Source organism: Malassezia restricta, chromosome IX (genome assembly GCF_003290485.1).
Source record: "Malassezia restricta chromosome IX, complete sequence".
Lineage (NCBI taxonomy): Eukaryota > Fungi > Basidiomycota > Malasseziomycetes > Malasseziales > Malasseziaceae > Malassezia > Malassezia restricta.
The window spans coordinates 130,410-155,306 of record NC_040201.1 but is presented as its reverse complement, the minus strand read 5'-3'; the positions used below and the strand labels follow the sequence as shown (position 1 = coordinate 155,306).

The window sequence follows — 24,897 nt, the reverse complement described above, 5'->3', positions numbered from 1 at the left end:
CGACGCCGCGCGCATTCTTCTCCTCGACCGTGGACATCCACTCGTGCACAAGTCCCCGGCGCGCCGAAAGCAGGTCTACTTCGCCTCGTGGTCTGACGTGCGGTCCACCGTCCTCGCCTGCGTCGATCGACCCGAGTATGGCGTATTCGGCCCCGAGCCGTACAACCTGCGCATGCGCGAAGGCAGTCCTCAAAAAGCATGGCTTGGCAGTACACAGGGCCTGATCTCGCCCCTCTTGTCCTTGGCCTTTCTTGGTATCGAGATGCGCGAAGACGGGCCTAGCTTGCCTGCCGAGCCTGGCCTGCATGTTCCTACAGGCATGCCCTACTTTGTGCTCTCCCTCACCGCACGGTCGCAGCACCGTCATGCGTGGACGGAGGCGTGCGACGTCCTGGATATGCGCAAGGCACTAGGCTCTTTGGCGCCCCAAGACACGGCTCTCGTGAGCATGGCACGCTCCCTGATCGACTGGAACGAGCGTACGCGGCACTGTCCTTCTTGTGGCAGCAAGCAGTACTCGGCCCTCTCCGGCCACAAGCGCGTATGTGGCACGGCGCTGGCCAAGCACGCATATCCATGCTCCATGCTGGAGATCGGCGGTCGCGCACCGCCTCAAGAGTGCGAGGCATGGAGCTCCCTGCAAAACTATACTCATCCGCGCACCGATCCCGTCGTGCTCGTGGGCGTTGTCTGTGACGACAAGATCCTGCTAGCACGGAAGCGAGGCTGGCCTAAGGGATTGTATTCGTGTATTGCGTACGTATACTCTTCTTACCACAGCGGTTTTGTGGAACAGGGGGAATCTATCGAGGAGGCGACACGCCGTGAGGCCATGGAAGAGACAGGCCTCGACGTCGGCCACGTTTCGTATCAGTGGTACGTACCATCGGCTGACCCAGCTCGCAACCATGGCCCTTTCCCGCCCAGCTCATGCTGGGGCTCTTGGCTTTTGTCAAGACACCCGATGCGCAGGTCCGGCTCGACCTCGACAACGAATTGGAAGAAGCCTTTTTCGCCACGAAAGAGCAAGTCAAAAGCATGCTCTGCTCACAAAACGACCAACAAAGCCATGGCGTCGTACGGCATGGCCACCCAGTCACGTACGTAGCAACGCACTCACCCTCAGCGTACCTGGCCCCGAAGCCCTGGCGCACGAACTCTTGTCGCGGTGGGCTCAGTCTTCTCATCACGTGGAGGTGCATAGTCGTTTGTAATTGGCGCCGACCAATCCCCCTCCTTCGCCTTCTTCTGCCCTCTTCCTCGCCATGTTTGGCTCGGCGGTGCGAAGCTCGCGCTCTGCGTGGAAGGGCCCCTTTTTCGTGCCCTTCCCCAACTTACAGCAGGCTCTGAAGAACAACGCGCCTATTCGCACGAATGCGCGGAGCTGCACCATTCTGCCCAACTTTGTGGGACTCAAATTCTTGGTGCATAATGGCAAGTTTCATCTTCCTGTGACCATCACGGAAGAAATGGTCGGGCACAAGCTCGGCGAATTCGCACCCACACGCAAGCGCTTCAGCTACCGTCTTACCAAGAACAAGTAAGCGGCAACGATACCACATGTGCCATGGCCTTCTGCGGCGTGAACGACATGGCGCCTTCTCCTTGCCCCCTGCGTATATGATGTACAGGAGCTATTCCCTCCCGGATGCGCGAGTCCAAACGCAGCGGCTGAGACCGACATGGCGAATCAAAGCGTTAGCTCAAGTGTGTATAGTCCCCATAGAAGTGGAGTGCTTCGGCCCGATAGCTCAGTGGAACGAGTGGCGCTTTCCGGTGAGTCCTGGTACTCCATAAGCTGGCTGGCGCAGGTCCCGGGTTCGACCCCCGGTCGGGTCTCGGCTAATTATTTTTTTCGCCTACACGAGCGTCCCACGCGGCGCCTACCGAATCAATGATGGGCGGATGACATTGCAGGCTGCCAAGGCCAATTGGGGTTTGGTGCATGACTCGCCTTCCAGCACGATCAAGTGTTGGAGAGCTCCGCCATCCGGCGCCTCGTCATTTTGTGGCGCGATGGCCTTCCCATGCTCCGGATCGCCGCATTCAAACATGCCTGCATGGGCCTCAAGATACGCAGGCCACACGATCTGGTCAAAGTAGAACGGTGGATCTTGCCAAACCTCGCCATTGTCCAAAATATAGTTGGCACGCTCTTTGCGTCGCTTGTGCATCGTGTTTCGAGGAATGCGAATGAACAAGCGGATATCCAGCAGCGTGCGAACAACCGCGCTGTAATAGAGCAAGAAGCCTTCGACTAGTAGGATAGCGATACGAGGTGCCGGCCGTCCGTCATGCGAGGCCTGTGTATGAAATCGCCTGCGCTGGACGGCAAGTTCCTCAGGGCTAAGCGAACAGGTATAATTGCTTCGTCGGAACTCAAAGCTCTGGAAATCGTCCGGTAGTTTTTGGTGCGCTCGGAAATATTGGATCACACGAGCAAGACGGGCGTAATCCGACTAAGGTAAGTCATTCATACGTACTGATCCATGTGGCGTGTCCCAATCTTGGACCTGCCACGCCTGGTTCCATGGAATCTGCTCGCTGGGAGGACAAAAGTCGTCCTGATGCAGGACGTCCACAGACACGATGGACGATGCTTCACCGGCGCGCGGCGTCAGAATCGCCTGCAGATCGCTCGCGAGCGTCGACTTGCCGGAACACGTAGGTCCCCTGACACATGAGTGGGCGACACATACCCTATACCAATGACCACTACCTCCGTCATGGGCGGAAAGGAGCAAGACACCTACCTCCACTATGTCCGGGGCTTTTTCGACTTGGGTGGGTCGTCTTCGTCCGGCACGGCGTCGTCGTCTTCGTCGTCACTCGAGCCTTCGGATGGACTGCCACCGTCGTCGTCATCTGACTCGGCCTCAAAGTCTTCGTCTTCTTCTTCGTCATCGTCGTCGTCGTCATCGCGACGGCGCTTGCCGGACTCATCTTCGTCATCATCGTCACCCAGTAGCTCGTCCACGGATGCTTTGATGCCCATCGCCTCCTCGGTGAGCTCGTTCTTGACACGCAGTTTGCGTTCCGCGAAAAAGTGGTTGAGGTTATCGAGTTCTTCTCGGCTGATGGACTGGAACGTATGATCGACGCCGTGCGACAATTCCACGCGCATATCAAACGTCTTGGCCGACGCCACAGCGCCGCCTACGCGACTGAACACGAATTGGTGCACGTCATTGTACGAAATGAGGACAGGCTGCTTGGATACCCAGATAAGCCCGCGGTTGAGTGGGTATAGCACACCATCGTTCGCCTTGACATTGCAACGCACGCATTCCTGACCCGTGCTGTTGGTAAAGCCTGTAGGCACGTGTACTTTTTGCTGGGAGAATACGCGGAAAAGATTCGTGACGATGCGGAAGGTTGGCTCCTCGTACCGCTTCTTGAGCTTGCCCTCGTACTTGGTCTGGATCGTCTCTTCGTCGAGATTGAGCTCGGCGTCCATTTCCTCTTCGCGTGGGAACTGTAGCACAAGGAACGGGTACCGCGTCTGGCCTTGTCGAATCGGCGGATCCAGCGCCACAATAAACAGGACATGCACTTCGTCTGGCTTGGGCAGGAGGAATAGCTGCGTGATGGAACTGTAAAGAATCTTGTAGTCGTACGTCTTGCCGCGCAGGCGCAAAAAGGAAGGGAACATGTCGATATCGTAGCGGCCACGCGGCGTAAGAACCAAAACTTCTTTGAGCACGAGAATGCCATCGCCGGCCACCTGTCCGATATCGGCCTTGGCTTTGATGGTATTGTGGAAGGCCAGCGCAGCACTCTCCTCTTCGCCGTCTTCTTCCTCGCCTTCTTCTTCTTCTTCAAGTTCCTGGTCTTCCTCCTTGACGTCCTTCTCGTCCTCCTCGTCCTCCGCCTCGTCACGCTCTACTTGTCCGGGAATGTAGAGGCGCATCTCAACGAGCTGATCAGGCCGGTTCTTCTTCGATCCCTGGAAGGGCAGGGCATCGGCACTCGACGCAGCACCGGTGTTTTGCTCAGGCTGCTGGTCCTTGGGGTTGATAAACTCCATGCTGACTTCCGTACGGCCGGCAATGTTGCTGTTCGCAATATTCGCAAGCGGCAACGAAAATGCCAGCTTATTCTTCACAAAGAACCGGATATCGTGTTCATCGACATCAGCGGCGCCCCAATTCCAACCGCGCGTCGATACCTCAATCGTCTCGAGCGGCTTGTCATAGCACTCGCGCAGTACCTGCTCGAGCTTGGCATGGTCATCGCGCTGAAAGTTTTCAAACGTCGCGACATGCTCGCCCTCTTCCTGGTCCGACGTGCCTTTGAGCCGGATCTTGAGCTGAAATTGGCGCGCCACGCGAAGCCACGCAAAGGCCGTCATCTGCTCAGCGGGAATGGTCACAGTCGCGCCCTCATCCAATGGCTTCCATCCTAACCCGGCATCAGAGAACCGGATCATACCCAGCAGCTTGCCGCTGCCATGGTACACGTTGTCAAACTGGGTCGTGGCCATCGTCAACCACCCACCGCTGTCGTGTCGGGCTCGCAACGCGCGTTCTATGTTTAGTCAGCTATGGCACATAGATCCGGGAAAAGGCCATGACAGGCGTGCGGCAGGTGGGGCAGAGCTGTACAGGGAGCACGCCGTCAGATCCTCGCACGACGACGGTGCGCTGCTGATTCGCGAGAATGTCTCGGCACGCATCACACAGAGCGAGGCACCGGCATGGCCAGTGAATGATCGTCCGTGGCTCGCAGCAGCACACGACACACAGCTGAGCCTGCTCGGACGGTGTCTGGTGCGTACGCCGCTCCTGCAGAATGTGCAAGATCGCGCGCTGTGTATGAGCATCCGAAGCGCGCTGCATATTTGCCATATCAGACGTGGACAAGAGCGCGGCCGCCGAGGCCCATGCATTGTGTCGCGTGCTTTGGCTGCAGGTCGAAAGAGCCATAGCACGCGTTTTGTCGGGCGCCTGCGCCTGCATCAGTCGGCGATACTCGCTGCGTGTGAGAGGCGGGGCATGATCCGGGCGCATCATGTGCTTCAGCAGCATGTCCTGGAACATCGAGCGGTCACCCTCGACCTGCGCCATCGATATGAGCTCGACAGGATCCAGGTCGTCAGCAGCCGACCACACGGATGGCGCATGAAGATCCGCCGGACGTCGGAGTGTGTAGCGCTCTCGTAAAGACATGAGACGCTCACGCATGGCGATCTGCTCAGCTTCTTGCCGACGCCGTGCCTGAATCCGCTCTTCTCGACGTGCCTCGCCATTGGTGCCGTGCCAAAAGAGGCGCACATAGCGCGGCAGCTGGACAAGGACTAGAGGCAGCGGTGGAACGTACGGCTTGAGACGTGACAGGACAGCTTGTATCATGTGCAGCACGACATTATACAGCGCCGTCATAAACGCCCACGCATGCTGCAGCTTGTCGCCACCACGGACCGGTGAGCCAATCTCGGGTGGCCGCTCCCGCAACACAACACGCACGTCACGGACTTCCGTCGCGAGGCCATTGATGCCTTCAGACTCGATTCGCTCTAAATCGGCCATACCATGCTGCAAAACGACGCGCCCGTCGGCATCCATTTCGACATAGGTATGCAGCGGCATATCCAAGCTCTTGAGCTCCAGAGCCAGGCCTGAAAAGCGCGTCGCATGGAGACACGCTGTACCAAGCTTGAGTACGGCAATCGTATAGTCGTCCGTAGACCGCGGCATGTTCACGCCTGTGAAGATGAGCCGTTGGAATGAGATACGGCCATCCGTCATGAGCATGGTGAAGGCGTGAAGAAACACGGTCAGCACGATAATGCCACCCGTCAGCGCCTCCATGAACCGAGAGGTGCTGTGTATGATGGGGTACTCTTCCGTGTACAGAGTCGTGTACACATAATGTAGCGTCATCAAAAGACCCAGCGCAGAGGAAAAGACGAGCCGAGACACGGGCGGGCGGCGCCAGATGCGCAAGCACTGGAGACCCAGCAGCTCAATCACGCGGGAAATCACAATCAGGTATACGTGGGCATCTGGTAAAAACGCGCGGCTTGTCGAGTGGATGTACAACAAGAACCCAAAGCTTACAAGATTGAACGTCGATGGATCGTCCATCGAGGGAATATGCTCCAAGCTGCGAGCGGCGATGGAAGAGCACTGCGTAAAACACGCACCGATAAACGTAGACCAGAATAACGAGGCGTAGTCTGTCTCAAGGTCAAGCCATGATGATGGCACGATCATCCGCGCGTACGACAGCCACACTTGCGCCGACGGCGTACGCGTATCACGACACATGGCCACGTACAGCTGTACGAGAGGGCGAAGAAGCATGAAAATCGCAGGTAGACGTAAAATCAGCCTTTTTATCAGTGTCAGATGGGCAGGACGACCTGTAGGAGCACAGATATGCTGAATTCGGTTCATAACCACCACCTGCTACATGAGTTGCCACATACATACCATCATCATGAGCACGAACGCGTACCGCGAAAAAAAGAACTGTAAGGGACTCTCTGTAATGGTCTGCAATGCCTTTGTCACGCTAGCTGACGGCATATGGGCTGCATCTTCTGCAGAAGACATGTCGCTCAACACGCCGGTCGCATGCCAATCGGTGGCGTTGTGGAGAGACGTGGGTGGCGCCCTGGATGGGGTCCATAAATCCCATTTTGTATGCTAGGCAGGGGGTATCTATGATCAGGGTATCGATAGCGATGCGAGCCCGCCTCAATTTTCGCGCCACTGGTGGCCACATTCGGTGCGCGTGCATTTGTAAAAGGTGGTCACTGGATGTGGTAAGGGGCATACACGTACTTGGCTCATCAGCAGATCGAATCTGCAGCTGCATGAAGTAGGCACGGTCATTGTCACACTTGGGGCACGTAACTGGGGTAAGTGAGGCAGCCAACGTACCTTCTGTGCTGTCCACATTTTTCCAACTATCTTCGCCGCCCATAACGTCGTCGACCTGCTTGCGCTGCAGGTACATACGCGATGACACTGGGAGCTGCATAGGAAATTCATAAGGACACGTAGGGCAGGTCCATTTGTTCTCACCTGTACTGGATGATGGAAGCACAGTCACCACATTCGCACAGTTGGGGCAGAACAACATGCTGGATGGAAGGAAACCTAGGCCCACCGAGGGAACGTCGCGTGCGAGAAAAAAATCCAGGCTGGCGTTTCGCTCAAGAGGTAAAAATGAACTGCGTATCCAGAAGACGCTCTCATAGCTCAGCTGGAAGAGCGCAAGACTGAAGCACCTGCCGCTTCATAAGTGGATGAACAAGTCCTTCTTGAGGCCACCTGTTCGAACCAGGTTGGGAGCATCTTTTTTTGGCTCGCAGCTGGGACTTTTCGCTGTGGAGTTGGAATCATGTAGGGTCATTTCCAATGATTACCAAACACGGGCTCTCATAGCTCAGCTGGAAGAGCGCAAGACTGAAGCACCTGCCGCTTCATAAGTGGATGAACAAGTCCTTCTTGAGGCCACCTGTTCGAACCAGGTTGGGAGCAATTTTTTTCGCGCACGTCCCTGGCATCCTACGAGTTGAGCATGTGTGTCGTGTTTTGGACGACGCATGTTCCAGACTACAGTTTGATTTTGCTAGCGAATCGTGATGAGTTTTTGCAGCGACCTGCGGAGCCCGCTGCATGGCGCACTCATGGCCACCGAATCTTATGTGGCATCGACGAAGTGGCAGGGGGCACTTGGGTCGGCATGTCGTCGTCGGGCGCCATCTCGGCCCTGACGAATGTCTACGAATTTCCGCAGGTACGGACAACAGCAGATGGACGTCCGCTGCAATCTCGTGGCGAGCTTGTGAAGCAGTGGCTTCAAGGCCATGAGTCGCCGAATACGCTGGATCATATGTATGCGTCCCGGCATGCATACGGCGCGTTTAATTTATTGCTAGGTCGCATCAAGGATGGACACGTGTATATGAGCTATCTGACGAACCGACCGAGTGATGCGCCTATCCGCTCGTGGCACGAACCGAAGGTGCGTGGCCTCAGCAACAGCTCCCCCAACGACCCATGGCCCAAAGTCCGATGGGGCGAGGCTCTCGTAGAGGACGTGTTGGCTCGTGAACGGCATGACGAGGCTGAGCTGATCGAGAGGTTGTTTGAAGTGCTGCAGAGCACGTCGGCATCGAGCGCAACGCAGGAGGATCTGCCGCGTCTGATCCATGTACCGCCTATGCGCATGCCCAGCAGTGCGGACGGCACGCGACTGGCCTCGGCTCAAGAGGTGCGAGAGGCCACGACGGGATGGTACGGCACGCGCACGTCGACCATGATCCTGGTATCGCGCGCTGCGCCGTACCGAGCGGTGTTTGTCGAGCGAGACTGTTACACACTACACAACGACGAGCCTAGGCGGATTTGTTACACGGATCCAGCAGAGCGAGCGAAGCACGAGCGATATTATGAATGGGAATTGGCCGAATGATCAAAGCTGGTGCACGGTGAGGATGGCGACGCGGCCATCAATCGATATGTTGTGATTGATACCCTGCCTGCCGGGATGCAACAGGCCCTCTTTCCACTCGACGTGGGCGGTCCACGACGTGCCGCGAAATGAGCTGCCTTGGGCCGCCTTCTCGACGAGTAAGTTGCGGCCGATGTCGTAGCCATTCGGTGAGATGGTGTGGTGCCGCGCGACGTCTTCTTCTTTCGACACGGCGAGGAACCAGGCGCCTGTATCGGCCAGCGTGCCATTCTGGCGCCACACACGGAAGTGGTTGCCGCCCGCCAAGCTTTCCCAGCACGCACCGATCCATGCACCGGGCGATCTTGGCGAGGCGATACTGCGATACTCAAACAGCTGTGGCACGTGTCCCTGACCGTCGCCGAGATTCGCATACTGCAGGCCACCTAGGTGGATGTGTAGGCACTCGAACGAGAACCCAAGCGAGCGTGCATAGTCAAGGAGGCCCTGGTCGCTCAGCACACGGCGGTCCGAGGCACCCGAAATGATCACATTGATAGGCTCACGGAATCCGTTGCCGACCACATCGAGCATACTGCCGCCATGCTCGGCAGGATCGATCCAGCCGCGGTGCCGCTGGGTGTGTGGCTGCTGATCCGTACACAGCTCGACGTGGCCGTCCACGTCGTGACTGGGGGCCTGAATGCGCCATGGTTCGTGCTGCGCTACATGCACAATCGCGTCCGTCTCAACGTGCGGCACATGCGCCGCACTCGCCCAGGCAGCGAGGCACACACCGATCCACCACCGCATGGGGACACAAACCTACATGTGGAGACAACAGGCGCGCTATATTACGTCAGGGGCACTTTCGGGGGACGTGGCGGAGCCGTCGCCAGGGATTCGTTCTCGGCGCGCGGAGGCGCAAAGTAGGAGGGGGCGGGCGTGGGTTCATCGACGTTCAAAGCAGGGGGAGCGGGCTGGCTCGGGGTACTCGTGATGGGCGGCTGGGCCGACTCGGTCGGCTGCGCATCCAGCTGGGCATAGTGGCTCTGGAGGCGGGCTTTTTCGTCCACAGCACGCGCCTCGGACTGGGTCAGGAACGGCGACGACGAGGGTGTCTCGGACGGGTTCGTAGGCGCAGCGCCCGGATCAACGCGCAGAGGCGCCGGAGGCGCCGGCTCGGGCGCCTGCTCCCGTGGGAACGAGACGCTCTCACCCATGTCCGACTGGTACTGCTCGGCCTCGGCTCGGGCGCGCTCAAACAGGCGCACCTTTTCCTGCTCGGCGGTAGAAAAGGCGTGCGTCGAGTGCCGGACCGAAGGCGCCTGCGGCCGCGGTGGCGTCATCATGACCGAGACGGGGCGCTGCTTCGGCTCAGCGGACGGCGACGCATTCGCCACGTACGACGAGCCGTGCTGGCCGAGAATGTCGCCGGGACGCATGGACAGGTGCGGCGACTGCCATGCTGCGCTCGGCGGCATGGGCGAGGCCGTTTCTGCGGGACGCGTGGGCGTCGCCGTGCCCAGCGCGGCAAAGTCGCCCGTCTCCACGGGGGGCAAGTCGCCTGCGAACACGGAATCAGGGCGAGCACCCAGCGAGGCGCGACCAGGCGCCATGGGCGACGTTGTCGTGGACGAGAGGTACGGATCGTTGTCGGCGACAAACACACTGGGCTGCTCGCGCGCCGCGTGTGGATTGCTGTCCTGTGTGATGCCCAACGAGGGGACATCACCGATCCGAGCGATCATCGAGGAGCTCGCTGTGGACAAGAAGCCCGAGAGGAGCACATTGAGCCGGTCAAAGGTCATGACCGCTTTGCCGATCTTGATGTCCACGCGTAGCGAGTGCGAAATCTCCATGTGCTTGGCTGTGTGGATGGACATGATCGCATTCTTCCTCGGCACGATCAGATTCAGGTCCTGCATAAAGTACTCGCCATGCTGGACCTTTTTGTTGATTCGCTTGGTCTTGTAGTCGAGCATGATAGACTTTTGCTGGATCGGCTGGGCCTGCATACCGGTCTCGGGGAAGAAGCTCACGTTCTGGCGGATGCCGACCGAGATGGACTTGAGCTTCGTCGTCTTCATCGCCTTGCTCGCGACGATAATGCGCAGGTCCATCTGGTCGCCTACACTGTACGCCCACTTGTTCCGCATGAGCTTGGCCGTAAAGGGGCCCTCCTGTGTCTCGTACTCCTCCGGCACATTGTAGATCGGCCACGTCGAGTGCAACTCGTGCTTCTCGAGCACAAAGTCTTGCGTGTCCTGCACGACCGTCTCGTACGTGTCCTTGCGCATGAACCCTTTCTTGAGGCGCACCTTCAGCGACGCTATCAGCTGGTACTTGATGCCGCTCGTCTTATTCAGGCGCAGCGATGGCGGGAGCTTCTCCGGGACACTCACACGGAATGGAAACGACTGCGACGTGAGCGTCTGCCACGCCGTCTCAGCCTTCCACACATCCATCGGACCCTCACCGATCAACTCACGCCACGACTGTCCCCGCGGCAGCGTCTCGACCTTGCACATTTCCACACGGAGCCAGGCAGCCTCAACACCCCGCGACGAGGGCACATGCACAGCAATCGTGCCTGTCAAGTGCGCATCAGGACGCGAATCCGACGCGGGGATGCCGGGATAGCCCTGCACAAATGTCTGATTCGCCAGAGGCCGGAGCTCAAGCCTAGGCGGTGCCATAAGACGAGGAGCAAAACGACTCGCCACCGCCGTGTTCCGCGCCAAGCATTATACCACGTGGCACACTACCTGCCTCTCTACTTATCCCGAGCACATGAGACAGGCGTCTTTGTTCTCGAGCGAGCATGCCAGACGCGCATCCGCCTCTTCCTGACGACGGCGTTGGCGCTCCTGTGCAGCCTTGAAGCCCTCGTCGTCAGCAGGGTTTTCCGGGCGATCGCTGCCTGGGCCATCTTGCGTCACAGTGCCGTCCACACCCAACCGGCCAACGCCCTGCACGACCGATTCGTACTTGCGGTCGTCCGTCGCAGGTGCGCTCGTCTGAGCAGGCGGCTGTGGGGCAGAGGAGGCAGCCGTGTGAGCCGCAGCCTTTTGGGCACTGACGGCCTTCTTGGTCGCCTTGGCCGCGGCAATCTCCTCGTTGCTGACCGTAAACTGGATCGCACTGGCGGCGGGACGTGTGCGAAGGTAGTACGAGCCGGTCTTGAGACCCTTCTTCCAGCCGTAAAAGTGCATCGACGTGAGCTGACCGAACGATGGGGCGCTCAGGTGCACATTCAAACTCTGGCTCTGGCACACAAACGCACCGCGGTCGGCAGCCATGTCGAGAATCACCTTTTGGCTGATTTCCCATACAGTCTTGTACAGCGCCTTGATGTTGTCTGGGATACCGGGCACATTCTGAATCGAGCCGCCGTGCGCAATAATCTTCTGTTTCATCGACTCGTTCCACAGGCCCAGCTCGACCAATTCACGCAACAGCCACGGGTTCACGACCTGGAACTCACCGGCGAGCACACGGCGCATGTAAATGTTGCTCGTGTACGGCTCAAAGCACTCGTTAAAGCCAAGGATCTGACTTGTCGAGGCGGTCGGCATCGGCGCAAGCAGCAGCGAATTCCGCAGGCCATGCTTGGCAATCTTGGCCTTGAGGGCCGTCCAGTCCCACAGATCAGAGGGCGTGCGGTTCCACATGTCATACTGCAAAATGCCCTGCGAGGCCGGGCTGCCCTCGTATGTCTCGTACGTGCCGTACTGCTCAGCGAGCTCGCACGAGCGCTCAAGCGCGGCGTGGTAAATCGTCTCAAAGATCTGCACATTCAGGCGGCGAGCCTCTTGGCTGTCAAAGGGGTAGCCCATGATCATAAAGGCATCGGCTAGGCCCTGCACACCAATACCAATAGGACGGTTGCGCATGTTGGAGCGGCGCGCGCTGGGGACGGGGTAATAGTTGATATCGATAATGCGGTTCAGGTTCTTGCACACCACCTTGGACACGTCATGCAGGCGCTGGAAGTTGTACACCTTATCCGGACCCGTGCCCTCGATAAACGTCGGCAGAGCAATGGAGGCCAAGTTGCATACGGCCGTCTCCTCCGGCGAGCTGTATTCCATAATCTCTGTACACAGGTTCGAGCTCTTGATCGTGCCGAGGTTCTTCTGGTTGCTCTTACGGTTGGCCGAGTCTTTGTACAGCATGAAGGGGTTGCCCGTCTCGATCTGCGCTTCCAGGATCGAGTACCACAGCTTCTGGGCCTTGACCGTGCGCTTAGCACGTCCCTCGCGCTCGTACTTTTCGTACAGCTGCTCAAACTCTTCGCCATAGCAGTCAGAAAGGCCAGGTGCTTCGGCGGGACACATAAGCGACCAGTCTTCGTTCTTCTCAACACGCTTCATAAACAAGTCGGGGACCCACAAGGCCAAAAACAGGTCACGAGCACGCACCTCGTCTTTGCCGTGGTTCTTGCGCAGGTCAACAAACTCAAACACATCCGAGTGCCATGGCTCCAGGTAGATGGCAAATGCGCCGGGGCGCTTGTTGCCACCTTGGTCGACGTAGCGTGCCGTGTTGTTGAATACGCGAAGCATGGGCACAATACCGTTACTGACACCGTTCGTGCCGGCAATATACGAGCCTGTAGCACGGATATTATGAATGTTCAGACCAATGCCGCCGGCCGTCTTTGAGATCATAGCACAGGTCTTGAGTGTGTCGTAGATACCCTCGATCGAGTCGTCCTTCATGCTCACGAGGAAGCACGACGACATTTGCGGATTCGGCGTACCAGCGTTGAACAGCGTGGGCGATGCGTGCGTAAAAGCCTTTTCAGACATGTAGTTGTAGGTCTCAATCGCGCTCTCAATGTCTTCGCCGTGAATACCTACAGCCACACGCATAAGCATGTGCTGAGGCCGCTCAGCCACCTTGCCATTGATGCGCAGCAGGTATGAACGCTCCAGGGTCTTGAATCCGAAAAAGTTGTAGTGAAAGTCGCGGTCGTAAATAATAGCAGAGTCGAGCACGTCGCGGTGCTTCATTACGGTGTGGAACGTCTCTTCAGAAATCATAGAGCTGTGCTTGCCCGTCTTCGGGTTCACATAGTCGTGCAGATCCTGAATGACCTGGCTAAAGCCCTTCTTCGTCTCCTTGTGCAGGTTGCTGATGGCGATACGCGCAGCCAGCACGGCGTAGTCGGGATGTGTCGTGGTCTTGTAGGCAGCCGTCTCAGCAGCTAGGTTGTCCAGCTCGACCGTGGTAACTCCTTCGTAGATACCGTCAATTACCTTGCGAGTGATTTCGATGGGATCAATGTAGTTCATGTCAAGGCCATAGCATAGCTTTGCCACACGGGCGGTGACCTTGTCGAAGCGAACTTCTTCTTTGCGTCCGTCTGCGGTGGTGAGGGATCATGTACATACCTCGCTTGTACACGTAAATCATGGTACGGCACAAGACCTAGGGGACAAGGGGGACGAAGGAAAAGAATGTGTGGCGGTTTAAAAAGTGTTGGAACGGCCAACACAGCAATGCGTGGCTGGGCGTGTCACGGGCGCGTAAAATGCGATCAATGAACGCGTACCGCGTCGCGCCGCTTGATGCGACGGCTCGGGAACACGCGTGACCGGCGCGTAGTATGTAGGCTTTCGGCCGGATCATGAGTCTCGTGACTCACCGAGAAGCCTCGACCGCCACGTGATTTGCAGGTAAGGCGGGCGGGCAACGCATTCAGTTAGGACAAAGAATTTGGGCGACCGCGCATAGAACATATGATCCGCACCCAAAGAAAGGTGGACAGCTAGAGGGAAAAGAAGGACTGTGATGCTACCTAACTGTGACAATAGATCAGCTGCGTACATCTGTATCCATCGCTATAGATAGAATTGTGTAAGCTACAATCGCATTGTAACCAAAAAAAAACTCCCCATTGCAAAAAATAAAAACATACGCCCTAGGGTATGAAAAAGAAACGTTTGGAGCGGTCACAAAGAGATGTAAGCATACACAGCCTTTCAACAAAAACGGAAGGGGGTAGATGGGCGAGATCAACGACAATTAGCATGGCATCTCATTAGGTGCGGCACAAAACCCAGGTTATGTGCGACAGCAACGAGTAGTGGAATCTTGTAGACAGAGAGCCATTAGAAGCCCTGCTGCACACCGCGGCCACCACGGAAGGCCTTGAATGCGAGGTAGCAGATAACACAGAGAAGGAAAGTGAGCTCAATCCAGCCAATCCAGCCGAACGCAAGAATAGCCTTGACCGCATCACAGTCACGAGGGGCCTCCGAGTTGCAAGACATGTTGCCCACACCGTTCGACAGGGCCGCAGAACCGCAAAGCCAGAACACCCATGTGACGAAAAGAACGAGACCGTGAACAGCAATCGACGAGACGACACCGCCCGTGCCCGTCAAGAAAAGAACCAGCTGTACAGGTTAGTATGCTTGCCATGACTCGCAGAGGTAAACGTACGAAGAGAACTCCAACGAGGAAACTCCACCAGCCGGTGAAGACCATGAAACGAGTGGTGTCGCGCACCAGGTTAGAATCGTAGCCAGTGTCGTCGTGCTTGTTCAGGTCTGCCACGACAGCCGAGGCGATAATAGCCACGATGAGCGACAGAACAATGAAGACAGCAAAAGCGGCGGGGTGGCCGCGACGGATCGTCGAGCTCATGTCCATGATGGTATAGGTGGGTCAACGGTACGTGTTGAAGGAGATGAAGGAGAAAGCCTATAAACAAATGGCGGCCTCAAAGCGGAGGGATGGGAAGTCCAAAACATGCAACCGCCCGATCCGTTTTCGGAACGTACATGCGCATTCGCCACTGGCTGCCCTACATTGTTAGAAGCTAGTCCGTCGCGAACTGCATTGGGATTTCGGGAAATTCACATGCCTGCCCAGTGTATCGGACGTAACAAATTCTGCATATCGGGCATTGCATGTACAACAGACGCGCTACATTACCTACCATATGTGCTGAGTAATCTTCATGGCACGTCTATTCAAAAAAGTGACGCAAAGAAAGAGCATCGGGGCAGCTGCGCCATGCACGCCAGATCGCTCCCGCAGAACCCAACAGGACGCCCATACGTAGTACGAACGATTCAAGAATGCCCTTCTAGGGCCGCATCGAGACGTTAAAAAATAGAAAATTATGACCTTGCCCGGACTCGAACCGGGGACTTTCACGGTAATCGCCGTGAGTCACGCTTGTGTTAACGTGATACTCTAACCAACTGAGTTACAAGGTCATGCAACTGGCCGTTTCGAGACGAGATAGGCATACTTAGAGATGAGGCGTCACAGGCCTTTTTTGTCCGCGCTTTTCAGGCGCTTGGTCTTGATAGGGTATACGGTTGACGTCTACGTGTACCTATTCGTCGTCCTCTTCTTCTTCCTCCTCCTCCTCATCGTTGTCAAAGGCAGGATGCATTTCATCCTCTTCGTCGAACTGTGGTTTACCTCGCAGGCCTTTCATCTTCTTCACCTGCAATTGTGACAGATCCTGGCGGCCAAGGTGCACACGGCCGACCATATCGCCCATCTCGTCTGTATCGATATTCTTGCGCTTGCCCTTGCCTTGGCTGCTCTTTTGCTCGGCCGTCTTGGGTCGCTTGAGCGCCTGCGTCATGCGGTCGATACTGGCAGGCAACCTGCGCCGGAGCTCGAAGTCGAACGATGGCCCGCATAGATCTAGCTCGATGCGGGGTGTCCTAGTGCCAGACGCAATCATCCTAATCGTGTATACGCGAAAATGGATTCTGCATGGCTCGCAGCGGTGTACGGACGAGACGCCAGAGGCCTGAGACGAGACGCCTGCGGCTCGGTACAGACTGGACAGGTCCGTCTCACTAGGCGCTGCTTTTCTGGACGGCGCGACGCTCACAGAGATTACATGCTCGAGACCGCCCAGCGCGATGTGATTTGGGTCCAGTTCCTCGCCGCGGTAAAAGTCGAGGAGCAGAGACTTGAGGTGCAGAAACGCACCTTTGGCCTCGGGATCAGCGCCAGCGGCGCCAAGACGATCCGTTTCCGGATCGGACTCAAACTCAGGGCCCGAGAAATGAAAGAGGGGGCGCATACCGATACCAGGCTTGTTGGTCTTGAAGGCGTTCATACTCGTTGCCTCCAAGACGCCCATCTCTAGCATATCAAGTACTTGGCCGTCAAAGAGACGAACCCAGCATAGGTTGTCAGGACGCTTCTTTTGGCTGCTTCCGACTACGAGCAGACTCGCGTCATTCTTCTGTCCCCAGAACTCGAGGCTCGTAGCATCTTCAAAAGGCAGCACATCGTTGCGCTTGTTGAACGCCACGGCATCGGGCTTCTTGAGAGCGGCCAGCTCCGTCATGGCCACATTCACCTTTTCAGAAGTCCTAGTGCCTCTCACAAAGATGGCCGTCTTGGCATTTTCCTTCTCTTTGGACTCGCGCTTCTCGAGGGCACGCTTCGATCGCGCATTCTTGGGCTTGGCTACACGCAGCATATCGTGAACCACTGGAAAGAAAAAAACGGGGCGACATCGGCCGGAAGAAAAAAAAAAGGCTGACTCCACACCTTGTTCTCGTGCCATGATTTCGTCAGGGGTTTGGATTGCTCGTGGCGTAGCTGCGCGGCACCCGACGAAGCAGAAGCTCGATGAGGCCGAGATGGAGCGCATAAGTGCGCTTACCGGCACGGAGCTGGGCGAGGCTGAGCGGCAGCTGGCACAGGCCCAGGCGGAGGCTGGTGGTGATGGCTGGGAAGATGTGGATGAGGACGAGGAGGCGATGGAGGAGGATGAAACGGATGCCCACGACCTTACGCGCTATCGTTTGGACACGTATGATGAGGAACCGAGTCAGACCATGGCGATGGGCGCGCTAAGTGGTATTCGTGGCGCGCAGTTTTTCCGCGATGACAATGACGACCCATACATGACGCTCAAGGACGACCCGGCCGACGAGCAGGAAGAGCGTGAGCAGCTCGAAATACTGCCAACGGACAATATGATTTTGACGGCCAAGACAGAGGACGACGTATCGATGATCGAGGCGTATGTGTACTCGTCCGAGGATCAGAATTTGTACGTGCATCACGATTTGCTTCTCCCGTCGTTCCCCCTGCATCTCGAGTGGCTCGACTATGCGCCGGCGCCATACGAGGGCGATACGCGCGGTCGTGTTGCAGGCACTATGGGCAACTTTGTGGCGGTCGGCACGATGGATCCCGAGATTGAGATTTGGGATATGGATACGATCGAGGGCATTTTCCCTGATGCCGTCCTGGGCCGCAAGGACCTTACCTCGCAACTGGATGCACCGTCTGGCACGGGCAAAAAGAAGCGGCGCGTTCCCAAGGCGCGTGTGCCGAACGAGACGCACCACGTCGATGCGGTGTTGTCGCTTTCGTGGAATCGGCACGCGCGGAATCTGTTGGCATCAGCGTCGGCAGACACGACGGTCAAGCTGTGGGATCTGTCGCGGCCGATGAGTGGCACATCGTCGAGTGCGCTGCGCAGCTTCTCGGCGCACACGGACAAGGTCCAGAGCGTAGCTTGGCAGGTGGGTGCGCCTGGTGGCTCGTCGGGCACAGAGAACCCTGCCGTGCTCCTGTCCGGCAGCTATGACAAGACGATCCGCGTGTTTGATGCGCGCATGGCCGAGCAGGCTGTTGTGGCGCGTATTGGTGCGGATGTGGAAGCCGTCCGGTGGAATGGATGGAAGGAGCACTCGTTCCTGGTGGCACTCGAGTCAGGTATCGTGCAAGGATTTGATGTGCGTGCACTCACGCCGAGCGGCACGGATGCGGCCCTGTATACGCTGGTGGCGCATGACGGTGCGTGCACGTCCCTCGATATCAGTCCACATATTCCTGGGTGCTTACTCACAGCCGGCACGGACCGCCAAGTCAAGGTATGGAATGTGGACAGCGATGGCGATAAGCCACGGAGTATCAGTCTCGTGTCCGCCCGCGATCTCGGCATTGGCAAACTCTTCACGACGAGCTTCTCGCCCAACGATCCATTGACGATTGCTGCTGCCGGATCGGGCGGCAAGCTGCATATCTGGGACACGCTCACCAACCCTGGTGTGCGGCGGACGTTTGGCGATCGCTTGCGACAGCACCATCTGTCATGGGACGAGCGCACGGAACGACCGGCTGACATCCAGGTCGACGACGATGCCGAGTCGGACGAGGACGCAGCATAGGTGTATAGTGGAGGGACCATGGGTCGCCCAATTTGGGCCCATTCTTCTCATCGATGGACTATTTTGAGGACGCGCTGTTCACCGTCTTTGCGCATCACCAACCAGCACGTGGCGATCCTGGCACGCGCAGCGTGTTTGCCGACGAGGCGCTTGCGCCGTCTCGGCACGGGGAGCGGCGCATCGTGTACCGCATCCCTGAGCTCAGCTCGGAGAACACGCGTCTATTCGCGCACCACCAGTGGGATGCAGGCGTGCATCTTGCCAAGATGATCACGGCGCGCGAGATGGATGTGCGAGCCAAGCGCGTCGTGGAACTTGGTGCAGGGACCGGTCTGCCGTCGCTCGTGGCGGCCGTCATGGGCGCGCGGCACTGCGTCGTGACGGACTACCCAGATCCCGACATTCTCGCGGCGCTGCAGCGCAACGTGCATGACACATGCGACGCGTATGCAGCGTTGTCGCTGGAAGTGCGTGGCCTGGCATGGGGCGACGTGACGCAGGAGGCCCAGGCAGGCGGTCCGTTTGACATGGTGATGGCGGCCGATGTGCTATGGGTATCTTCGCAGCACGCTCACCTACTGCACTCCATCTGTGCGCTGCTTGCGCACACATCCGAGGCGCGCGCTGTGATTGTAGCCGGCTTTCACACGGGCCGACCGGCGACGGCGCGGTTTTTTGAGGCGGCGCGCGAAGCGGGCCTCGTGCCGGACGCGACGGCCAAGTTCGGCGGCATGTATGAACGCAGCGTGCTGGGCGACGAGCGGGCGTACACGGCGTCGGATGACATGGGTGACATCGAGGAGCGGAGCAAGTGGGTCGTCGTCGCGTGTCTCCGATGGCGCTAGCTCTTTCGTGTGCGGTGGCTAGGCTCGCCATGCACGAGGGCCATGAGCTTGGACTGCTCACGACGGGCGACGGGGTCGTCGTACAGGACCATGGGCTGCGCAGGCGCCTCGATCCTGTCCGGCTCGCTGGCCACCGGCGCCTCCTCGGTGATCGAGGGACGCGCATCGTGCCCAAGGACCGCGCGGTGCGTCGGGCGTGCTCGACGACGTGACGGCGAGGCTGCCGCAGGATGCACGAGGGCCTCGAGGAACGCCAGGTCGACGAGAGGAATCTGCCATTCGGTGGCCTTTTGGGCCTTGAGGCTGGTGTGCGCGCCTGGCGCACACAAAAGGTGCGTCGTAGTGTGCCGCGCAAGCGAGGCACTTACGCGTGCGCCGATGGCCTCAATGACGGCGCAGGTATGGTGGTATGTGGGGGCATGTCGGTCCATGCCGGTGAGTGTGATGCACCAGTCCTTCGCTTCGGGGATCGGCAGCGGCCGTGTCGGTGGACGGTACGCCGGGTGGGCATGCACGTCGACAAGGGCCTCGTCGTACAGGCACCGCTCGATCCAATGGTGTGTGGCGTAGCACCGGGCCCGGCCCGGTGCCGGGGGGACATAGGGACCAATCGCGTAATCGGCTTCGTCGGTGCTGGGTACGACGTGGCCGCCCGCACTGCGCACCACATGGATGACGCGTCGCGTCCGTGCTGCGTCGTGCATATCGATGTGAAACGTGTGCGTAGCCCATAGGCCCTGATCGCGGCTCGGGGCGTCGAAGCTGGCCGAGCGCGACCACGACAAGAGGGACGTGCGCCGGCGAGGCGCGGCAGGAGCAGGTGGCGTAGGCGGCGCGGGTGGCGGTGCTGCGTCGCTGTGTGTGCGGTCCAAGACGCGTGGCTGGAGCGAAGCCACGCGCTGAGCACGCGCGTCGGCGCTGTCCACGTCTCTTGTAGCGTCGTAGGCTGATTCTGGCAGCAGGACGCGCGCGCGCTCGCAGTCGTCGACCCATACATGATGCACGAGATGGATGCGTGCGGCGTGCTGGACATGCGGTGCGTCGGGGCACTCGCTGAGCAGGGCGCGATACATGAGCACGCGATCGAGGCCCTTGCGGTGGCGGTCCTCTGAGGGCGGTGCGCACACGAGATGCGTAATCGATCCATCCCATACGATGCGGGGTGCGACATGTCCGCCGAGGGCGTCGATGCGCGCCGCGAGTCGATCGCGCTCGTGAGCATCAAAGCCCGTCAGGCCGAGCACGAGTCCCTCAAAAGGCAGCAGACGGCACTGCTCGGCCAATTGCGCGACATCGACTGTGTCGTCGCCCGCCAGCCATGCCTCACGTACGAGGTACAGCCATTCCGGGCGCACGACGCACATGTGGAACTGCACGGCAGCGCGGTACTTGTCCGAGCCGGCGGAGAGGGCAATGAGGTGCGTCACGTCGACAGTGAGGTCACCGCACACACGCGCGCCGAGCCGCTCTGCGACTTGGATCAGGTCGTGCTTGTCGGGTATGCCGGTAAAGCTCAAGACGACGTGCTGGAGTGGCGCGTGCGCCACAAAGTCGGCATGCGTATGTGCGCGCGCTGTCGTCGTCACGCGCGTCTTTCGGAAATGCGCGTCGTCCTCAGCGTCTGGATCGTGCGTGCGCTTCGATGGCGGTGCAGGTCGTAGCTTGACATGCGGAATCTTGATGGACCGATGGCTCTTGTGCCACCGGTTCGTGCTCTGCATGGCACGAACCCAAGCCTCCTGCCAGGTGGAGCAGGCGTTTTTCTCGCCACCAGCGCCGCGACGCCGCTGTCGTATGTGCGTCGTTGGCCGTAGGAGGCATGACACGCGGCGCACGAGCCGTGGGCCGACGTACCTCGTTCTCTACGTGGCTGGCGGATCTATGGTCGGATGAGCGGAGGCGTGGGCCGATACGCCAAGGGTCATGAACGAGATGCGCGCATGCACGCCCCTACACCGCACAAGCGTGTCGAGTTGTCGTGCCAGCCAGGTGTGCACGACCGCGCCCCTGGCTTCCTCGTCTCGCCACGACGATGCCCTAGTCCGGCTGAGCCGCCCCACACGCGTCGGCGTCGCGACCCTCGGATTGCTGACAAAGCGCTCGTTGGGCCCGTGTACAACGACCACCTTTTTTCGCAACCTGGGGCCTTGGGCTGCTTTGCGTCATCATGTCGTGGGCAAGGCGCTACCTCTTTGTCTCGAATGCTGACAATGGCCAGACGGCGCCGCTGATGCCGATCATGCTCGAGCTGGCACAGCGCGGCTGCCAGTGCATTCTGGTCTCGGCAGCCAAGGTCCTATCGCGAGTGCAGGCTATCCAGCGGCTGGGGTCGTTCCCCGTGCAAACAGAGGCGGGATCTGCGACGGGTGCCGTGCTCAAGACGCACCCGCTTCTGCTGCACTCGCTGGGCGAGAGCCCTGTGCTCACCTACCTCAACTTTGTCGAGGAGTACCCGGAGCGCTTCCACGAGCACTGCTGCCGGAAGCCGGGCGACGTCATGGGCTGGACGAAGCTGTACACGGAGCTCGTGCCCGACTCGACGGACGAGTACCTGCGCATCGTGCACCTCGTGCGCGATGCCGTGGACGCCCTCGATCCTGACATGATCATCGTCGACAACTTTAGCCCGTTCGCCGTGGACGGCGTCCGGCTCACGAAGCGCCCCTTTATCGAGACAGCCCCGGGCTCGGCGATGGGTCTCGCGAATCGCGTGAACCCATTCAAGCAGCCCCTCGCGATGAGCGGCGGACGATCAGAAGCGGGTGGTCTCTCGGTCGTCCACCGCAACACGTCGTACGTGTTCCGGTGGCTGTACTTTGCGCTGTACGACCCATGGTCCATTCGCCGTCGTCAGTTCCGAAAAGACGTTTTGCGCCTCACAGCGCCGAGTCTCATGGACGACGCGATCATGCCGCCGTCGCCTGGCGTTCTGCCGCAGCAGATCGCGACGATCACGTTCAACGTCGCAGGGCTCGACATCTACGCCCCGTCCGCGTACGACCGCTCCGTGTTCTTTGTCGGCCCCTGCTTCCCGCCCCAGGCACAGCCCGACGCGCAGCAGCCAGCCGATGACGAGGTCATCGCATGGATGGACAAGATGCACGCGGAGGGCCGGCGTGTCGTGTGCATCAACATGGGCACCATCTACTACTACCAGCCGCAGGACTACGCCCATATGGTGCAAGCGCTCCACATGATCCACGAGCAGAATCCCAACGTGGCGTTTTTGTGGAAGATTGCGCAGCGGCCCAAGCACGTGCAGAATATTCCGTCCGAGGACGAGGCAGCGCTGCCGCCGTACGTGCGCCGCTTGTCGTGGATCCCATCCATGACGGCGGTGATGGAGCACCCAGCGCTGGCCGTCATGATGCACCACGGCGGTGGCAACTCGCTGAACGAGTGCCTGGCGTACGGCATCCCACAATTCTGTATATCGCAGTGGGTCGATACGCACGACATTGGCCTGTGCATCAGGCACTCGGGCGTCGGCTTGTGGTCCGAGTACTCACCCGACTTTGTGCCGGAGGACATTTGCTCTCAGCTCCTGCAGCTCGTCGAGGACAAAGACCACACGTTCCGCCACACGGCACTGTCGTGGAAGCTCAAGACGCAGCAGGCTGGCGGCACCAAGTTTGCCGCGGATCTCATCCAGTCGTACGTCACTGATTATACATACGCGGGCGGCAGTAGCAAGGCGCCTATGCCTCATGCCATGTAATATCCCTCATAGTGCCTCTTGATTCACCTCCACTTTCCACCATGCTCGTCCAAGAACGGGCACGGCGTTCCAACGCCGGCAATCGCATGCAGGAGCTGCTGGCTCGCGGCGAGTTTGAGGCGGATGACATGTTTCTCGAGGCAGAGAACGACGTCGAGTTCGAGGCGCGCGAGGAAGAGCCTGATATCGTTGATTCTGACTTTGACGGGAATAGCACCGAGGAAGAGAGCGACGAGGATGTCGAGGCGGAAGAATCCATCGCTCGCGAAGAGAAGCGGCAGCGCAAAGCAGCTAAGCCTGTTGTGCGCACGCTTGCGCAGCCTAAAGGCCCTTCGGCTCCTGCTCCTGCGCGCCCACGCGCGCCACGGACCATGCCATCGGTCGTGCCGCCTGGTGGCGTTCGAAGCAGCTCACGTCGCTCGACGGTGGAAAACAAGATGGCTACGCAGACCAAGCTTCAAGAGGCCGAAGCACGTCGTGCGAGCGTTAGGGCTCGCCCTGCGAAGCGGGTCAAGCACTTGACGCAGGATGCCTTGATTCGTGAAGCGCTCGAGATGGAGGAGGAAAATACTCAGAGCCTATTGCATTACCTCGAGCAGGAAGAGGAACGGAAGGCGCGGCAGCGCCAGGCAGGCAAGAAGCACATGTCAGGGCCCTTTGTGCGCTGGATTAGCGTGGGTCTGGATCAGAATATATTCAACTCTATCGAGGTGCGAGATGCCAAGGCGAAAAAGGAGCCACCGTCGGAGGAACGCGAGAATGCATTCCCCCAAAGGACTGAGGCACAGGCCGCGAGGGAGATACCCGAGAGAACGACACCTCTACCAACTGAGGAAGCGGGCCCTGAACCTGATAGCGGGGCCGCCGAACCTCGTACCGAAGCGCCGAACGAATCTCGCGAGGCGCCCAACGAAGTTGCCGAGCCTCACAGCGAAGCGCCGAACGAGGCCACCGAACGTCACAGCGAGGCTCCTATCGAGTCACGCGAAGCGCCGAACGAGGCCACCGAACGTCACAGCGAGGCCCTGAGTGAATCTCGCGAAGCGCCGATCGAGGTTGCCGAGCCTCGCAGCGAGACCCTGAGTGAATCTCGCGAAACGCCGAACGAGGCCGCCGAACCTCACACCGAGGCTCCTATCGAGTCTTGCGAGGCCGTTCAGCCGCCGAGTCTAGCATGCAGCGAGCCGAACGAGTCAGCTCAAGAGACCCACCCTCCCCTAGCCCCATCGCATGCGCCGATGGAACCGGCCGCTTCTACGGACCCTGATACCCCTTCTTCGACGGAAAAGACGGCTCGCACGATTCTCTCACTCCATGGCCTGGAGCCTGGGGCGACGTGGGTCGACGAGTTTCGATACCTGCTCGGCGACCACTGTGCATGGGACCGGCTGCCGTTTGTCCCATCACGCAACCGGCCGTACCGTCCACGGCAAAGTACGTGTGTCATTACAGGCCTACCTGCTCGTTATCGCGACCCGCGCACGGGTATACCTTATGCTACGACCGAAGCATACGCCACGATCGAGCGCGTGCTGCGTGGTGAGTACGTGTGGACGGGCTCAGTGCACCGCTCTGTGGCGTTGTCTGCCGGTATGTTGGCCGCGGCCCACGACGACGGTGGCGCAGGTGGCGTGTTTTTACGTAGTCCAGGCGTAGAACGTTGATTCTATCTATGCACGACGACCCTCCATCGATGCGATTGCACGCATTGACACGGCCGATGCGTTTGATCACGACAAGGAACGCGCATTCA

The 24,897-nt window shown here is 59.0% G+C and overlaps 17 protein-coding genes and 4 non-coding genes across 21 annotated transcripts; 10 read left to right on the top strand and 11 right to left on the bottom strand.

The window, feature by feature from the left end:
* Window positions 1-172: 172 nt before the first annotated feature.
* Window positions 173-1,214, top strand: MRET_4386 (NAD+ diphosphatase; the record flags this gene model as incomplete). Its single annotated transcript, XM_027631013.1, has 4 exons — window positions 173-756; window positions 781-876; window positions 900-1,100; window positions 1,127-1,214. The coding sequence occupies 4 exons, from the start codon at window positions 173-175 to the stop codon at window positions 1,212-1,214; spliced, it is 969 nt and encodes a 322-aa protein (XP_027486792.1).
* A 51-nt stretch (window positions 1,215-1,265) lies between these two features.
* On the top strand, window positions 1,266-1,544 carry MRET_4385 (mitochondrial 37S ribosomal protein RSM19; the record flags this gene model as incomplete). Its single annotated transcript, XM_027631012.1, has 1 exon — window positions 1,266-1,544. The coding sequence occupies one exon, from the start codon at window positions 1,266-1,268 to the stop codon at window positions 1,542-1,544; it is 279 nt and encodes a 92-aa protein (XP_027486794.1).
* Window positions 1,545-1,740: 196 nt separating this feature from the next.
* On the top strand, window positions 1,741-1,840 carry MRET_t0074. Its single transcript has one exon. It is a non-coding gene; the product is annotated as a tRNA-Arg (tRNA).
* Window positions 1,841-1,883: 43 nt separating this feature from the next.
* Window positions 1,884-2,728, bottom strand: MRET_4384 (nicotinamide/nicotinate riboside kinase; the record flags this gene model as incomplete). Its single annotated transcript, XM_027631011.1, has 3 exons — window positions 1,884-2,459; window positions 2,484-2,673; window positions 2,700-2,728. The coding sequence occupies 3 exons, from the start codon at window positions 2,726-2,728 to the stop codon at window positions 1,884-1,886; spliced, it is 795 nt and encodes a 264-aa protein (XP_027486786.1).
* A 30-nt stretch (window positions 2,729-2,758) lies between these two features.
* On the bottom strand, window positions 2,759-4,483 carry MRET_4383 (structure-specific recognition protein 1; the record flags this gene model as incomplete). The annotated part of the gene is made up of 1 exon (XM_027631010.1): window positions 2,759-4,483. The coding sequence occupies one exon, from the start codon at window positions 4,481-4,483 to the stop codon at window positions 2,759-2,761; it is 1,725 nt and encodes a 574-aa protein (XP_027486796.1).
* Window positions 4,484-4,541: 58 nt separating this feature from the next.
* On the bottom strand, window positions 4,542-6,557 carry MRET_4382 (uncharacterized protein; the record flags this gene model as incomplete). The annotated part of the gene is made up of 2 exons (XM_027631009.1): window positions 4,542-6,407; window positions 6,435-6,557. 2 exons carry the CDS (start codon window positions 6,555-6,557, stop codon window positions 4,542-4,544), a joined length of 1,989 nt encoding a protein of 662 aa, XP_027486795.1.
* A 144-nt stretch (window positions 6,558-6,701) lies between these two features.
* Window positions 6,702-6,987, bottom strand: MRET_4381 (DNA-directed RNA polymerase III subunit RPC11; the record flags this gene model as incomplete). Its single annotated transcript, XM_027631008.1, has 3 exons — window positions 6,702-6,760; window positions 6,789-6,860; window positions 6,888-6,987. 3 exons carry the CDS (start codon window positions 6,985-6,987, stop codon window positions 6,702-6,704), a joined length of 231 nt encoding a protein of 76 aa, XP_027486750.1.
* Window positions 6,988-7,197: 210 nt separating this feature from the next.
* MRET_t0073 lies at window positions 7,198-7,304 on the top strand. Its single transcript has one exon. It is a non-coding gene; the product is annotated as a tRNA-Phe (tRNA).
* Window positions 7,305-7,384: 80 nt separating this feature from the next.
* MRET_t0072 lies at window positions 7,385-7,491 on the top strand. Its single transcript has one exon. It is a non-coding gene; the product is annotated as a tRNA-Phe (tRNA).
* Window positions 7,492-7,530: 39 nt separating this feature from the next.
* On the top strand, window positions 7,531-8,427 carry MRET_4380 (DUF833 domain protein; the record flags this gene model as incomplete). Its single annotated transcript, XM_027631007.1, has 1 exon — window positions 7,531-8,427. One exon carries the CDS (start codon window positions 7,531-7,533, stop codon window positions 8,425-8,427), a length of 897 nt encoding a protein of 298 aa, XP_027486808.1.
* On the bottom strand, window positions 8,428-9,219 carry MRET_4379 (uncharacterized protein; the record flags this gene model as incomplete). The annotated part of the gene is made up of 1 exon (XM_027631006.1): window positions 8,428-9,219. The coding sequence occupies one exon, from the start codon at window positions 9,217-9,219 to the stop codon at window positions 8,428-8,430; it is 792 nt and encodes a 263-aa protein (XP_027486720.1).
* Window positions 9,220-9,260: 41 nt separating this feature from the next.
* Window positions 9,261-11,105, bottom strand: MRET_4378 (uncharacterized protein; the record flags this gene model as incomplete). Its single annotated transcript, XM_027631005.1, has 1 exon — window positions 9,261-11,105. One exon carries the CDS (start codon window positions 11,103-11,105, stop codon window positions 9,261-9,263), a length of 1,845 nt encoding a protein of 614 aa, XP_027486805.1.
* Window positions 11,106-11,186: 81 nt separating this feature from the next.
* MRET_4377 (ribonucleoside-diphosphate reductase subunit M1) lies at window positions 11,187-13,827 on the bottom strand (the record flags this gene model as incomplete). The annotated part of the gene is made up of 2 exons (XM_027631004.1): window positions 11,187-13,777; window positions 13,806-13,827. The coding sequence occupies 2 exons, from the start codon at window positions 13,825-13,827 to the stop codon at window positions 11,187-11,189; spliced, it is 2,613 nt and encodes an 870-aa protein (XP_027486739.1).
* A 698-nt stretch (window positions 13,828-14,525) lies between these two features.
* On the bottom strand, window positions 14,526-15,069 carry MRET_4376 (membrane-associating domain protein; the record flags this gene model as incomplete). Its single annotated transcript, XM_027631003.1, has 2 exons — window positions 14,526-14,813; window positions 14,860-15,069. The coding sequence occupies 2 exons, from the start codon at window positions 15,067-15,069 to the stop codon at window positions 14,526-14,528; spliced, it is 498 nt and encodes a 165-aa protein (XP_027486746.1).
* Window positions 15,070-15,545: 476 nt separating this feature from the next.
* Window positions 15,546-15,642, bottom strand: MRET_t0071. The gene has a single exon. It is a non-coding gene; the product is annotated as a tRNA-Val (tRNA).
* Window positions 15,643-15,763: 121 nt separating this feature from the next.
* Window positions 15,764-16,876, bottom strand: MRET_4375 (ribosome production factor 2; the record flags this gene model as incomplete). Its single annotated transcript, XM_027631002.1, has 1 exon — window positions 15,764-16,876. The coding sequence occupies one exon, from the start codon at window positions 16,874-16,876 to the stop codon at window positions 15,764-15,766; it is 1,113 nt and encodes a 370-aa protein (XP_027486809.1).
* An 85-nt stretch (window positions 16,877-16,961) lies between these two features.
* Window positions 16,962-18,581, top strand: MRET_4374 (periodic tryptophan protein 1; the record flags this gene model as incomplete). Its single annotated transcript, XM_027631001.1, has 1 exon — window positions 16,962-18,581. One exon carries the CDS (start codon window positions 16,962-16,964, stop codon window positions 18,579-18,581), a length of 1,620 nt encoding a protein of 539 aa, XP_027486758.1.
* Window positions 18,582-18,634: 53 nt separating this feature from the next.
* Window positions 18,635-19,426, top strand: MRET_4373 (S-adenosylmethionine-dependent methyltransferase; the record flags this gene model as incomplete). The annotated part of the gene is made up of 1 exon (XM_027631000.1): window positions 18,635-19,426. One exon carries the CDS (start codon window positions 18,635-18,637, stop codon window positions 19,424-19,426), a length of 792 nt encoding a protein of 263 aa, XP_027486810.1.
* On the bottom strand, window positions 19,423-21,147 carry MRET_4372 (BRCT domain protein; the record flags this gene model as incomplete). Its single annotated transcript, XM_027630999.1, has 1 exon — window positions 19,423-21,147. The coding sequence occupies one exon, from the start codon at window positions 21,145-21,147 to the stop codon at window positions 19,423-19,425; it is 1,725 nt and encodes a 574-aa protein (XP_027486811.1).
* Window positions 21,148-21,593: 446 nt separating this feature from the next.
* Window positions 21,594-23,144, top strand: MRET_4371 (diacylglycerol acyltransferase family; the record flags this gene model as incomplete). Its single annotated transcript, XM_027630998.1, has 1 exon — window positions 21,594-23,144. The coding sequence occupies one exon, from the start codon at window positions 21,594-21,596 to the stop codon at window positions 23,142-23,144; it is 1,551 nt and encodes a 516-aa protein (XP_027486744.1).
* A 41-nt stretch (window positions 23,145-23,185) lies between these two features.
* Window positions 23,186-24,808, top strand: MRET_4370 (YL1 nuclear protein; the record flags this gene model as incomplete). The annotated part of the gene is made up of 1 exon (XM_027630997.1): window positions 23,186-24,808. One exon carries the CDS (start codon window positions 23,186-23,188, stop codon window positions 24,806-24,808), a length of 1,623 nt encoding a protein of 540 aa, XP_027486748.1.
* Window positions 24,809-24,897: the final 89 nt, after the last annotated feature.